At 41.6% G+C, this 13,940-nt stretch overlaps 2 protein-coding genes across 2 annotated transcripts; one reads left to right on the forward strand and one right to left on the reverse strand.

Moving 5' to 3' along the window:
* Nucleotides 1-421: 421 nt before the first annotated feature.
* Nucleotides 422-4,508, forward strand: LOC311340226 (uncharacterized protein; the record flags this gene model as incomplete). The annotated part of the gene is made up of 10 exons (XM_084465108.1): nt 422-503; nt 608-740; nt 889-963; nt 1,059-1,147; nt 1,532-1,668; nt 1,927-2,062; nt 2,358-2,451; nt 2,562-2,640; nt 2,907-2,986; nt 3,218-4,508. 10 exons carry the CDS (start codon nt 422-424, stop codon nt 4,182-4,184), a joined length of 1,872 nt encoding a protein of 623 aa, XP_084321234.1. The 3' UTR covers nt 4,185-4,508.
* A 3,834-nt stretch (nt 4,509-8,342) lies between these two features.
* LOC311340518 (uncharacterized protein) lies at nt 8,343-10,035 on the reverse strand (the record flags this gene model as incomplete). The annotated part of the gene is made up of 5 exons (XM_084465390.1): nt 8,343-8,412; nt 8,562-8,622; nt 8,777-8,993; nt 9,084-9,541; nt 9,861-10,035. The coding sequence occupies 5 exons, from the start codon at nt 10,033-10,035 to the stop codon at nt 8,343-8,345; spliced, it is 981 nt and encodes a 326-aa protein (XP_084321516.1).
* Between the last annotated feature and the right edge of the window lie 3,905 nt (nt 10,036-13,940).

Consider the following 13,940-nt stretch of genomic DNA (forward strand, 5'->3'; position numbering starts at 1 on the left):
ATATTACCAGAAGTAGGCTACATTTATTATTATTAAGTAGCCTAGACGTTATTATTGTTTCATTATTTCCACTTATCCTAATACATTTTTTCGACAAATAAACGAATTATCATATTGTTATGGGCCTTTACATACTGGACCTGTCCGGTGAAATGAGAAAGATATCAAGATATTCAGAATGGTGAGATAAAGGGAGAAATACAAATAGGCCTTCATAGTGTTGCCCTATTTCCAGTGGCGGTTTTAGGCACGGGCGAAGCGGGCATTATTTCATGACACATGGGGGGCGGCACGAGCACACAAGAAAAAAAAAATCCGCGCCGGGGCATCTCGTCACCCCCCCCCCCCCATCAACAATTTGGTTGAAGTTGGCAACCCTGTTACATGCGGAACTAAGATCAAACGACAATGAACAGCAGTGATGTTGTCACACATTTCGTCCATTGGATTCAGGCTGTACCTGGGGCTTTTCCTTCTAAACAGCATTTCTGGGGCCACACACGGTAAGAGAATGTCTTAGCCTACATTGAAGCGAGACACTCGGTGAGGTGGTGGAGTTTTGTTTTTTCTCTGACTTGCAGTTTCATATGTATATTTTGTTTGGAAGGCACAGCGCTAAATCTTCGCTGCTCCAACGACTTCGATCGGGTGATGTTCTGTCAGTTCCTTCCTTCGTCCAACCTAACGGACTGTAGCGAGTATCACCTCAACACCAAGGTGGAGGGGTCCCAGAGATACACGTAGGTCCCCAACCTTTGATGCGAGGCATCATCATCACTTTGTCAACATTAAATGCTTCCAAACGTAGTAGGCCTACTAGTTGTCACAAAAATATATACGCTATTGAATGTTATTCAACTACTACTTGTGCTTTATTTCTCTTTTCAGTGAGCGTAATTGCAATTTTACACGTGACCCCGTTCTGACATGGACATGCAGTTGTTCGTTGACCATGGGCCACAGGTAATGGCTATTTTACTGATCGATATCAATATCTGTGGCAATATCTGTTGAATATGAAGTATAGCAAATGTTTTCTAACTTCACCACGCTCTTAGTTGGTTTCTTTCGACGGACATTCACAACACAACGCTGTGGAAAGCTGGGGATCTAGTGGAGTCCAAAAACATCACGGTGTTCGACAACAGTGAGTTTAATGCATGCATGAAATCTGTATTCACACTAACCCCTACCTGATCCTTAATGACCTGTTTCTGTACTATCTAACCCCTACCTGCTCCTTAATGACCTGTCTCGACTGTCTAACCCCTTCCTACTCCTTAATGACCGGTCTCTATTCAATGTCTAACCCCTACTTGGGCTTTAATGACCTGTCTCTATTCCCTGTCCAACCCTACCTGCTCATTAATGACCTGTCTCTTTTCCCTGTCTAACCCCTGCCTGGTCCTTAATGACCTGTCTCTGTATTGTATAACCCCTACCTGCTCCTTAATGACCTGTCTCTTTATTAACTGTCTTACCTCTATCTGCTCCTTAGTGAACTCTATGTACTGTCTAACCCCCACCCCAGTAAAACCCAAAGCCCCTAAAATCACTTCAATGAGAAGAGAAGAAAATGGGAATTATCTGGTGGAGTGGGACACAAACTATACAGACTTCAAACCGATGGCCGTGGTGACCTACCGCAGACTAGGAGAGAAGGGCACGGTGGGTGCACATTCCCCAGAGACTCATCTTCATGTCAATAACTTTCTAATTGCACATTCTGTCTCTCTACTGACCTGTCCAAACAGAGGCAGAATCCCCTTTAAACATATAATTACAAAAATGTAAATGATTCAATGTAAACTCAATGTTTGGGGTACTACTAATTCTACTAATATCTGTTGTTGTGGATCTATGGGTGTATTTGGAAAAATTGTTAGACACCATTTAATCATTGAAGCTGTGGTCTTTCTGCGCCAGGAAGCCAATGTTTCGTCTGGGACACAGTATCACATTTCGGACAAGTTCCTGCAGCCGAGCACGAAATACCTGGTCAACGTGAGGAGTGTCTCGACGTTCAGCAGTGAAAGTAGTGATGACATCCCATTGACCACCCGTAAGTTCTAACCACTAATCCGCCTCTGGTCCCCATCTATCGGGCCCCTCTCCTTTGCTATTCCTGCTGTTACACCCATCTCCATCTCCACCTATCCAGGTCTCCGGGTCTAGGAGGGTATGCTGAGTATTATCGGCTAGCATCTGCCCAAAAAATGTACATTGGTGCATCTTGTAACAAACATGCTAGCATGCATCTCTTTAGTGAATGAAGAAATACAATAAGCTAGTGGCTGGGGATCATGGAAGGGCCTGGATGTTTCTCTCATATAGGTTATATATTTGTGCTTTCTCAGCCGTTTCTTCTGCCACTATTTTGGTGGGGATCAGCCTGGGGAGTCTGTGTGTTGCTGCTGTGATCACCACAGCAGCAGGTTTCCTCATCACACGGTGAGTCACCCTCCTCCTCGCAGTCAGTAGTGTCATGATGTCACCAGTAATCTTTATTAAGTGATGAAGTCATTGTTCATAATGTTTGTTCTATTTATCTTTATTTACAGGTTCAAAAAGAAGTTGTGGGATAACATTGGCAAATACAAGAACTCCACCCTTTTAGATATGGTGCCAGGAGAGCACAAGGTACAGGGCTTTATATCGATGCGTATCGTAATACCTGACTTTTCTGTTACTCTATATGACGACTTATAGGTTACTTTGTCATTATATACAAGTTTATTCCTAGATCTTATAAATACATCTTTATGACATAACTTAAATGAGAAAAAAAAAAGTCAGGTCTCATTTATTTCTTCAATTTGACTTTTGCCTTGATTATTACATAACATCACGTGAATTAAAAGGGAAGGATCCACAATTGTTTGAACGATTTGCTGATCATTTCCCAGGTACTAATGCCGCAGAATCCTGCCCTGTGCTCTGTCTATGTTGACTCCCCTAAAGAGGACCAAAACTACAAAAACACATGGTTGGTATACACTGTATATCGCAGTAATATCTTCTATTGGGTGGCTCTCTTTAGCTTCAACCCAGTCTTCACTGTCTTGTCCATAAAGGCATTGAAGTATATTAAAACTTAGCTAAACTTAGCTATAAATCTATAAATGGAGTAAATATAGCAGGTACAGGAGTGTGTTGATGATGACGATGTGGCGCGATTGTATGACTCTCTCTCCTTGGTTCTCTTCCGGGACTGCAGCCCGGGTGGATACTGCCATCAAAGCTCTGGAGCTGACGGTGTGTCCTCTTCTCTGGGGAACTCTCAGAAGGTCGCCGCGGACATCATCTCCAACGTGGAGAACGCCCTGTGTGAGGCCCTCCCCCAGGTCTCCCTGCTCTCCACCACGGCTCACTTGCTCAGTAACCCTTGTTATAGTCCAGTCCCTGGGACCTTAACCCTGTGCTCCTTTGAGAACTTAAACTCTTGCAGGGCTCCTCCTTTAGGAACCCAAGGGTTGAGTGGTGCCCTGCCTGCAGTGCTCAGTGAGTCCTTGCACAATCCCAGCATCTTGAGGGGTGCATCGCACGACACTAGTCCAGATTTACAGGTGCCTATTTTCCAGCTGACTAGACAGAGGCAGCCTTTAGTAAGTCGAAATGATTCATCCTACATGAAAAGAGATGATTCGGTGAGCTTGTTCCCAACAGATGGTCTTCAGATAGACCTTGAGTACAGCTCTTCTCCAAGCGATGTCACTTCTTCCGCCATCTTGTGTGGCGTTGGCTCCTCCGTGTCTGGTGTTTGGTCAACAGGCGCGCTTTGGAGCGAGACCTTGAACGGGTCGCTCCTAGGCCGAGCAGCTAGCTTGACGGAACATGTTTACGACCAAGAAGAACAGTTTGTGAAAGTCTGTGGTTCAAATCTGTGTGAAGAGCCTCGCCCTGCCCCTGCACGCAGCCTGGTTGCCGGGGACGATGACTACCAAACCTTCCAAAGTGTGGTGAGGGGTCCAGGGGAGGTAATTCCAGAGGCAAGCGACGGAAGGCCCAGAAATCGGCCTGACAAACTTTCTGAGACTCTATTCACTGCGATGACAAGCATGGTGAGTCCCTTAGCCACCTCTAACCAAGGAGCCCAGGGTGTTCTGGAACCTCAAGCCAAGGTTTCTGTTCTGCTGGCGGATGAGCAGAAGCTAGTCAATATTGGTGATTATCATAGTGTTTGATGGTCTGGAAACAGTGACCTTGGGGGAATCTTGTTATGCGTCACCCTACGTGTAAATATATTTGAATTTGTATTGAATTGCGAGAGTGGGAGTCAGTCATGTCGAATCTCCTCGGGAGTCATGATGGTTAATGGCGTGTCATGAAAGTCTGTGTGTCATGCATGTTAGTATTTCACCAGCAGACATTTCTAAATGGTTAGCTAGGGTAATCTGTTACAGATGGTAAGGTAATCTGTTACAGATGGTTAAGTTGAGGTATTAGGTTGGAAATGGTTAGGTTTAGTTATTAGGTTAGAGATGGTTACGTTTATGAATTAGGTTTTGTTGTGGAAAGTATCACTTTAACTTGTTCTCTAACTTTGTGTCAGACACTGCATTGCATGTCTGCACTGCACTGCATTGTCATGTGTCATTCACATATTTTGTTATTAAAGTCCTGAAGACAACTGTACAGACTCTACACACCAGTTATGTTTCATGTTTGTACCTTACATTCTTTTAATTATGTAGGACCTAACTATTTAATCATTTAGGGGACACTTATCCTCAAAGCCAGTTAGAGTCCTAGAGATATCTGTCTTTCAGGAGAAGGTAGGGCTGAGGCATATTGCAACAACTTCCTCATCGCTGTTGCTTGGAAGTCATAGTCTCATGCATACAATCATGACTTAGAGCTCAGTGGAAAAACACAGTAAAAGCAATGTTTTCATGTTGATAAAACAGGTTTTTAATGTTGCCAAGAAAAAAAAGAATGTTCAGAAATGTAAACTTATGTTGATAAACCAAGCTCTCAGCTATTAAGCAATATTTCAGTGCAACCTCTTGATTATCTTACTTTTTCATGAAATGTGTTTCTTCTGGTATTACTCAAGCTTTTTACCCTGGAAATCCAGAGTTCTTGCGAAAGCACAATTAGAATTTGCTCAGCGAGTCACCCTGGGAACAAGCAATATACTCACTCCCCGATGCCCCTGGCCCAGAACATTAACCAATCACGTCGGTGTATCTGATATAGGCGGGCCAAAAGCGTTGCTGTTTTACCGACTGGATACAGCAAGTTTTACCTATTGGTTATCTCCGCTGGTCTGGATACGTCACCCCTGTATTGTTCTGACTGGTGTTATCCAACTGCGTGCAGTGATATTTTCAAATGCATGATTTGGGCCGCCCCTCGAATTGGGCCATTTTCATTACTCGTTGCCAGACCCTACAGCTTTCTAGATTAAGTTTTTGTCATCACAGTCAGAAAAAAAAGAAAAAAATCTTCCTTTTTATTTAGTCTTAAATAGATTGGATGTGGAATAAATTTCAGGATGTGGTGCATCCCTGGCAACAATAACTTTGGATCTGAAATAAACTGTTTAAGAAATATAGCTTTCAGAAAAAAAGTGGTCTTGTGGCACAACTTGCCCCCGGTGCGGTTTAAGTTGTGCCTTTGGAGAGAATACATTGGGGTAAATTGTGCCATTGATATATATCTCATAAACTGTAATGCTATATAAAAGCAAAACAAATCCATTAGAAAATGACTAATTTAAGGTTTATTTAAAGTAAATATAGGGTTCCAACCAGGATAATGCTGAACATCATTTCTTCTACACCAAGAAGAAGACAAGAACAAAAGAACAAAATGAGAAAGAAAACAAGAACAAAATTAAATTCAAAATAAGGCCTTAATTGACTGAAAACCACAGATCCGGCCTACTACTTAACATTCCCCTTGTCGATGCTGCAGGGGAATATGAACTTCTCCTCCCTTCTGGCTGTACCACCAAGTTTTTTTGGTGTTGGTAGTTTTCGGACCACATCACCTCTAGGGATTGTCTTTAAATGTGAAGATGAGCTTTCCATCCACAGACCTCTTACAACTTTGCCTTAGAAATTTTGCACTGATGTCAGCATCATCAACCTTCTCCACCAATCCAACATAATTATAGGTTGTAGTTTTATCTGCAAAGCTCACAATGACAAAGTCACTGGCAGACAGATCTTTGACCTGTGGCATGGGTTGGCTCCTTGTGTGATGGTACAGGCAAGTCAGCAGCAGCACTGGTGGAGGACTCTTCTGGGTTTGGCCTATCTGTTACCATTGATGGGGCATAATCTTCATCTGGGAAGATATCCCTGTTCAACGGAAATATGCCCGTTGCTCAACAAGTTCTGCAACCTCATAAATCAATACGGTTTGACCAGGATGTGTGCGCATCCAACCATCCGTCGCTCTGTTGTAGTAGGTTTTCAGTGGTCCATACACTGTCCACACAGTGATAAAATGTAAGAATAAAATCAACAATTCCAATAAAATATTATATATAATAATAATCATAACTAGGGGTGAGTTGTGCCAGTGGCAAAACTCACCCCAACCCTACCATTTTGCAAAACTAGCATGATTCAGAAGTTTAGGGATAACATTGTGCTAACTGTATAGACTCATAGTGTAGCATATTAAAGAACTAAAACATGTGTCAAATGTTTTCAAAGTTGTCTATAATTGTTCAGACGCAACAATCAAAAAACCTTGATCATAGAAATTTTACTTTGAAAGGCAAAAAAAACGTTTTTTGAGCTTAAATGTGCAAACCGCTCATTCCATGTGTCTCCCTTCTTTGCAGGATGAGTCCAATGGATGGCTCTTCAAAAATATGTGGTCACATGACCAATTTTTTCTATGGTTTTCTAGAAACAAGGGGTGGCACTACTTCCCAACTGGCACAACTTACCCCACTCTCCCCTACTTGTGAACATCTGGAGCGAGGATGAACATAACAAACTCTGTAGGTGGCGAAGAAGTAAAAGCTGTTTCACGTTTTGAACTAGGCCTACACACTTTTTCCATCTAGATTCGACTGGGTTTTTTGATTTTCGGTGCCGTTAAAGTAGTACATTAATAATAGTTAACTACTTTAACGGCACTGAAAATCCAAAAACCCAGTCGAATCTAGATGAAAAAAGTGTGTAGTTCAAAACGTGACACAGTTGTACAAAAAACCCATGTTATTTCCCATAGACATTTGACTGAGGGAACCGGGAGTCTCAGAGGTGGGACTTATTCTTCAGAGTTGATAAAGCCCCAGAAATTGAAAATGAACGGAGAGGTTCAAGATAGTGTGTATTTTTGTGTATTTGTTTTGAAATTATTGTAAAAGCCATAATAATGGGTGATAATTGAACAAGGGTGATTTGATTATACTGGAAGAAACTAAACATGCATATTATAGGTAGACAACATCTAGGCTAAAAACACAAATAAGTAGATCAATGTTGGTTCACCTCTTACACATACATGTAAATGTGGACTATTTGTTAAAGTATAGCATCAAAATAAACATCATATCCTGATCAAAATGTGACACATTTGACCTAATTTTTCTATCTAATTACATTCATGGCGTTAAAACCCTACGCTTGTAGGGGTTTCATGTGGTTGAGAACGTGTTGCTGTTAGTACGATTGTTATTATTGTCTATTTTTGTTTTGTTTTATTTTCAGATGCCTGTTGTATGAACAGAAACATAACGTGAGTTTATATTGTTTCATAATAAAGAAAAAATATGTAAGATGAAACAAGTAAATCCTTGTTCCCAATTCCAACATTCACAGGATGAAAAGGTTGAAAAGCAGTCAGCTGGTGCTAAAGACTAGCATGTAGCTAGCTGGCTACTCCGGCACAATGTCTTTCAAATGCAATTTATTCATGAAAACAATAACAGAGAAGAAGGCAATGTATAATTTTTTACATCCTTATCAAAGGATGTATTTTCTACATGAACAAATCACATGGCGTTACAGGCCTTACACAAGAAGCTAGCGTGGGGATTTCCCAACATTGGGGTCAAGTGGACCAGAACGACGGGATGCACGGAAATCGATTGACAAAGACAACTTTTTTTTATTTGACACCTGGATGGGCGCGTTTCATCTTGAAAAAAATGGTAGTTCCGCTATGTTTGTTATTCTGTAGATTTAGTAAATAAAAAGTAATTGCAGTAGGAAAAAACTACATAGTGCAGGTTTAACCTCCTTCTATAGTGTCTCTGGTTTAACATTAAGATGATGTAAAGTCAATAACATAAGACACAAGAGACGAATGTAACAGAAGGGGGTGCTGCCCTCTAGCGGTGATGTGGGAATCCTGCAGGCTTCCATTTAAACGCTTTAAACACACGCTTTAAAGAAGTCATGGTGGTTAACGAGGCTCGAACACTTCCCGTGCTTCAGACGTCGGCTATAAAACAAACAAGAATACAATAAATAGAACAATGCTGATTATCCATTTTAATTCATGTTTCTTAAACAAAACGAATTGCTGGATTAAAAAAAATATTGACGTTATTTCAAAAACGTGTTTACAAAGGGTATTTAGGGAATACTCACAGCCAGTTATCAGAGCGTAAGAAGCAAGCGACGTCATCGTAAATGTCTTCATCGGTGAAGGCTTGTGAGGAGGAGGGGGGGGGGGGGGGGGGGGGGTTAGGTAGGTTGTCATGGTAAAACCAGTACTATAACTTAAGTAGCCGTTGATATTGTGTTTCTGTATGTATATAGTTATAATATAAGTTAATAATTACTGATATGATATCTTGACTTACCCTGGCAGTTGGTCTGGCAGAGGTTCCAGGAGGGACGGAGGGTGGAGTCGCAGTGGAACCTGTCATTCAACTGGAAGACCCCGTAGAAGCGCTCGCCTTGCTTGGGTTTGGGGAGTTTGGCTGCTTCCTCCTCCTCCTCCTCCTCCTCCTCCTCTTCCTCCTCCTCCTCCTCCTCCTCCTCTTCCTCCTCCTCCTCCTCCTCCTCCTCTTCCTCTTCCTCCTCCTCTTCCTCTTCCTCCTCCTCCTCCTCCTCCTCTTCCTCCTCCTGCTCCTCCTCCTCTTCCTCCTCCTCCTCCTCCTCACTTTCATCTTCCACCTGCTCCTCTTCATCACTTTCATCTGCTTCCTCCTCTTTATCAGCATCTGCAACTTGAGCCTCTTCATCCTCGTCTTCCTCATCGTCTGGAACTTTATCTTCATCTATCTGGTCTTCCTGCTCTACCGCAGCCTCATCAAATTTTTTTGACACGTCTTCTTCGAGGGAATCTTCCATCTCCGTTGAATTGAAGGACTGCTCCATCGTGGCTTCCGTACCATCTTCCCCATCTCCCTTCTCTGCCATTCTCTTCCTCCTGGAACCGTGGGTGGTAGACCCCATAGGGGTCTTGGATATGGTGGTGGTCATGGTGGCGTTGGAGCCTGGGGTGGGCATGGGTTTGCGGGTTGTGAGGGCGGGGGCGGAGGTCGGACTTACCGGCTCCGGTTGGCTGAATAATTTCACCAAACCGGTTGTTAGGTTACTCCTCTTCTCCGCATCGCAAATCACTGCAGACAGACAGGATGACAGGCAGACAGACAGATGGAGACAGGCAGAAGAACAGACAGAGAGACAGACGGACATCAGCAGTGCCCAGCATCTTGAAATTAAAAAAAAAAAGAATATCTGGATTTAACAAAAAACAACTGAAAAACTGACTGACTGACTGACAGAGTGACTTACTAACTGACTGACTGACTCACTCACTCACTCACTCACTCACCCATGGATTCAACACCATGGAAGCATACGACAACAGGTATTTTCCAGAGGTGTTGCCTAGGTAACAGGGGGTCCTGGAGCCTGGGAACTATGACCTTGTCTCACCTCTAGCCAGGATGAGGTTCTTGAACTTCTGCCAGCGGTAGGGTAGGATGAGCACCTCCTCCAGAGCCATCTTCAGCTCACACCTGCTGACCCTCTTGGCCTCCGTCGCCCCGCCGCACAGAAGCACCGCCACCACCACGGTCACCACGGCCGCCAGGAGTCCTGTCCGCTGCATTCCTTCACCCAGAGGTACACTGATAACGCCATAACCAAAACACACAGTTAAACCACACCCATAAACCAACTCAAATACAGCCGCAAAATTCAATCACACAATCTAACAGCAAAACCACACCATTAAAAAAAAAAACTACACTGTTAAAACATCAACGATACAGCATCAAAACTAAATTACACAACCAAATAGTGAATTCACACCACTCAAAAAACTGTTAACACAATTAAAATACACTGTTTAACAACCAAAATACACCATTAAAACCAGTGGATAAGAGAATCAAATTATAAATATTTTGGGACTACTTGAGAATTTTTTTGGTTTTACTTGAGTGTTTATAATTTTGTCGACTTACACTTTTACTTCCCTACATAATGTTGGAGCCAGAATGTACGTTTATGGTTAGTTATTATTTATGGTAAAGATAGAGGTTATAAAATATGTATTTATGTTGTGCATTTATTATAACTTAGTTTAATAATATCTTTGATTAATTTGGATTTATTTATGTATTGCTGAGCAACTTGGAGGTGCAGACGTGTGTCGGGCCCCTCCCTCTCAGACAGGTGACTGCAGCACCTGACCTGATAATTAAAGCAGTCTGGTCTAGGTCTAGTCTAGTTGGCAAGTTATGCAGCCAAAAGGTTTTTTGACGGCAACAAGCGCTACGTTTGAAACAGGAAAAGGTCCTCAACTGGTTTGCATCTCCATGTTGCTCGGACGAACGAAATCAAGGTAGCATACCCATTTTGCATTTTGAAGAAACAATAAATATTTTTTTGGGATAAAAACAAACCATCATGCGATTGATTTAGCTCTTGCAGTGCATCAACCTAAGGCTGGATTAGCAATTTGGTTCTACACATAACAATAATTACATTTGGGCAAAAGATATTCTGAACATTATTATTTTATGTCAGAGCATTAGATTTTTTGATTGTTGTCGGGATGTAAAGAGCATGGCAACATTTGAAAATAAAATACCTCTCTAGCTTTAAAACAACTAAACTACACCATTAAAACAACAACAAAAAATTAAAAACAGCTAAAAAAGGCTTTCACCTTTAAAACGGCTAAACTAACTAAATACACTCCCCAATCAGACATGTAATACAATACAATGTAATCCCTTGTGTAATACAATACACTATTAAATAACATAAATACACAGTTAAAACCATGAAACAATACTGTTAAAATCAGAAAAATACACTATTAAAACAACTAAAGTCATTCAAACATCTCAATACACCAAAAACTAAACCAAATCATTACAACACCTAAACTACACCATTAAAAACATAAAAACTGCCAAACTTCTAAATGACAATGTTAAAACAACAAAATAAAGAAATAATTGGGAAAGAAGAGTGGATGACATAAAACAGATGTATTAACACTTAAAACAGGTCCTTACCTTTTATACAAAAGGATTTTCTGCTGCAGTGTGGTCTCTGTGCTAAGATCTTGCTATTCTTTCTCTTTGTGTCATTCACAGATGAGTTCATATACCTGAGCTACACCTGCTTATGGACAAACCAGTTTCTTTATTTCTGTCTTTCCACTTCCTTCACGTCACACCATTGGAATTAACACAAAAGAGGCCCTTGTGATCTGATCTGCAGAATCTTACTCCTTTATGGATGGAAATGCAAGCATTCATGCACATATTGAAATGGAAAAGCTTTCAGAGTTGGGCTGTATTAGAAATATAACAAAGTTATTCAGCATAGGATTATAATTAATATTATTTGTAGTCAGGTTAGGTATGTCACATGTGTATGGTGTGTGTGTGTGTGTGTGTGTGTGTGTGTGTGTGTGTGTGTGTGTGTGTGTGTGTGTGTGTGTGTGTGTGTGTCAAAAAGACATGATGGTATTGTAAAGAATCTGAATTAAAAGCTTTGCTTGTGCATGTTATCTGGCCTATTGAGGTGCAAAGTTGTCATGGACATGACCCATGATGCTGAAGGGTGATGAATGTTCAGTTAGTTGTGATCGGGGAACAGTTGCCTGGTTATGGTTGACCAAAGGCTAGGAAGCACAACGCTTCTTCTGAGAAAAACCTTGTGGAGACACAAGGTCACATTCATCTTATTGAATGATTGACATTTATAAATAATGACACGGAAATACATGAACATCTGAACATAGTTTAGTCAGTAATGCCACTGATTCTGGTAAGTCAGACAAAACCAAGCAAGCAGGTTGAGCTGGTTAGGTTAGCTCCAGGTTACTCTTTTCCACTAAATGCATCGTCACACATATTTTGATGTATTACTTCCAAGAGCCTTCCCATCGGTGCATGTGTTCTATATTTCTATATATACTGGGCCTGGAAGTTTTTGTGTACAGAATGTTGTAATAGACTATGATATCACAATATTTGTATACAGTACATACTTGATCACTGAGTTTGAGAGTTAGTTTGTGATTACTCGTTCAATATTGTCACAGTCTCTATAAGTACCATTGAGAATTAATCTTATGGATAGCATCTCTCTTCTATCTCATGCATCGTTGAGGAATCATAGTTGCTTAACACTGAATATGTTGGTTGGTTGATCAAACATTTAGATTTAATTCCATTGTAAGTGTTTAGATGTGTTTTTAAATGATTGCCTCTTGTTGTCCCGGGCTATATGAATATAGTTGATATAAACTATATTTTTCATGTTGGGTTTAAGACCACATATTGATGTAATTGTCCATGGAGGTGAAGCCCTTTGTAAATCTGCATGTCCCTTGGTTCTGATTCCTGGAACTGCTCTGCTCTCGGTCCTTTTGGTTTCCTTGTAACAATCCTTGGCATTGTTTTTCTTCTGCAGTCACTCCCACCTTGACTGAATGCCAGCTGTTCTTGGTGTCACGTGTGAGCTTTAAATGTTACACCCCATATCAACAAAACCTCATCAGTCATTCCGCAATCTTTGACTTCTTTATCTGGTCTTTGTTAGATAGAATCAGTAGTGAATGGGCGGTGCGTTGGAGACGCAGTGTGGTTCTGCTGAGGTACTAGGGGGGCCTGCAGACCGTAGTGGTGCTGGTAGCTGGTCTCGGGGGGCCGTGGGGGGGCCTGACTGTGGCGTTGAATCCCCAGGAGATGGAGAACGTGGAGGTCATTGCTCCTCTGGTAGACCTCCTGCTCCTCCTTCTCAGCCTGATGGGAGGAAGGCCTCAGGGCCTGGTCAGAGCTGCAGGGACATTGAAACATCGACTGTATCGTCACAGAGCCACTCAAACAACAGACTTCAGGCCAACTTAAACCTCTGCGTTGAATTAGTCTACACGCTGTGGGCCTTTTTGATTGCTGTTGGGATGTAAAGAGAATGCCAACATTCAAAAATAAAATACCTCTTTAGCTTTAAAACAACTAAACTACACCATTAGAACAAAACAACAACAAAAATAGTTAAAACAGCTAAAAGGCTTTCACCTTTAAAACGGCTAAACTAACTAGTGCTTCTGTGTATGGCTCTGTGCTTCAGTGATTCAGAGCTGATGACATGTTGTATAAATTAACATGTGTCGAAAGGGAAATGACGTTGTTGAATGACGTTGGTATGAGGTCCATTAACTTGGCCTTTAGTGGAGACGGAAACATCGGCACGGGACACAAATTTTGAGGATATTTTCACTAAACGTAGCAAAGGAGCAGGTAGATATTACAATAAAAAAAGATATTCACTGTATTTGGGATTTCTGAAGCGACTCCGCCCTCTCTCTAGTTGTTGTTGTTTCTAGCTAGGATGAGCATTATGACTTTCTTGGTAGCTACCCCAAATTTAATCATCTGCTTTGATTGTGTTCAGCCTCACTGGTCAGTCTGTAGTGTAGTCTGCTGAAGGACTAGATGTAATGGTCAATGTATTCAGCTGGTGTCTGCACCTACCCTGAACTGTTGG

Source organism: Micromesistius poutassou, assembly GCF_964030765.1.
Source record: "Micromesistius poutassou genome assembly, chromosome: 3".
In the NCBI taxonomy this organism is placed as follows: Eukaryota; Metazoa; Chordata; class Actinopteri; order Gadiformes; family Gadidae; genus Micromesistius; species Micromesistius poutassou.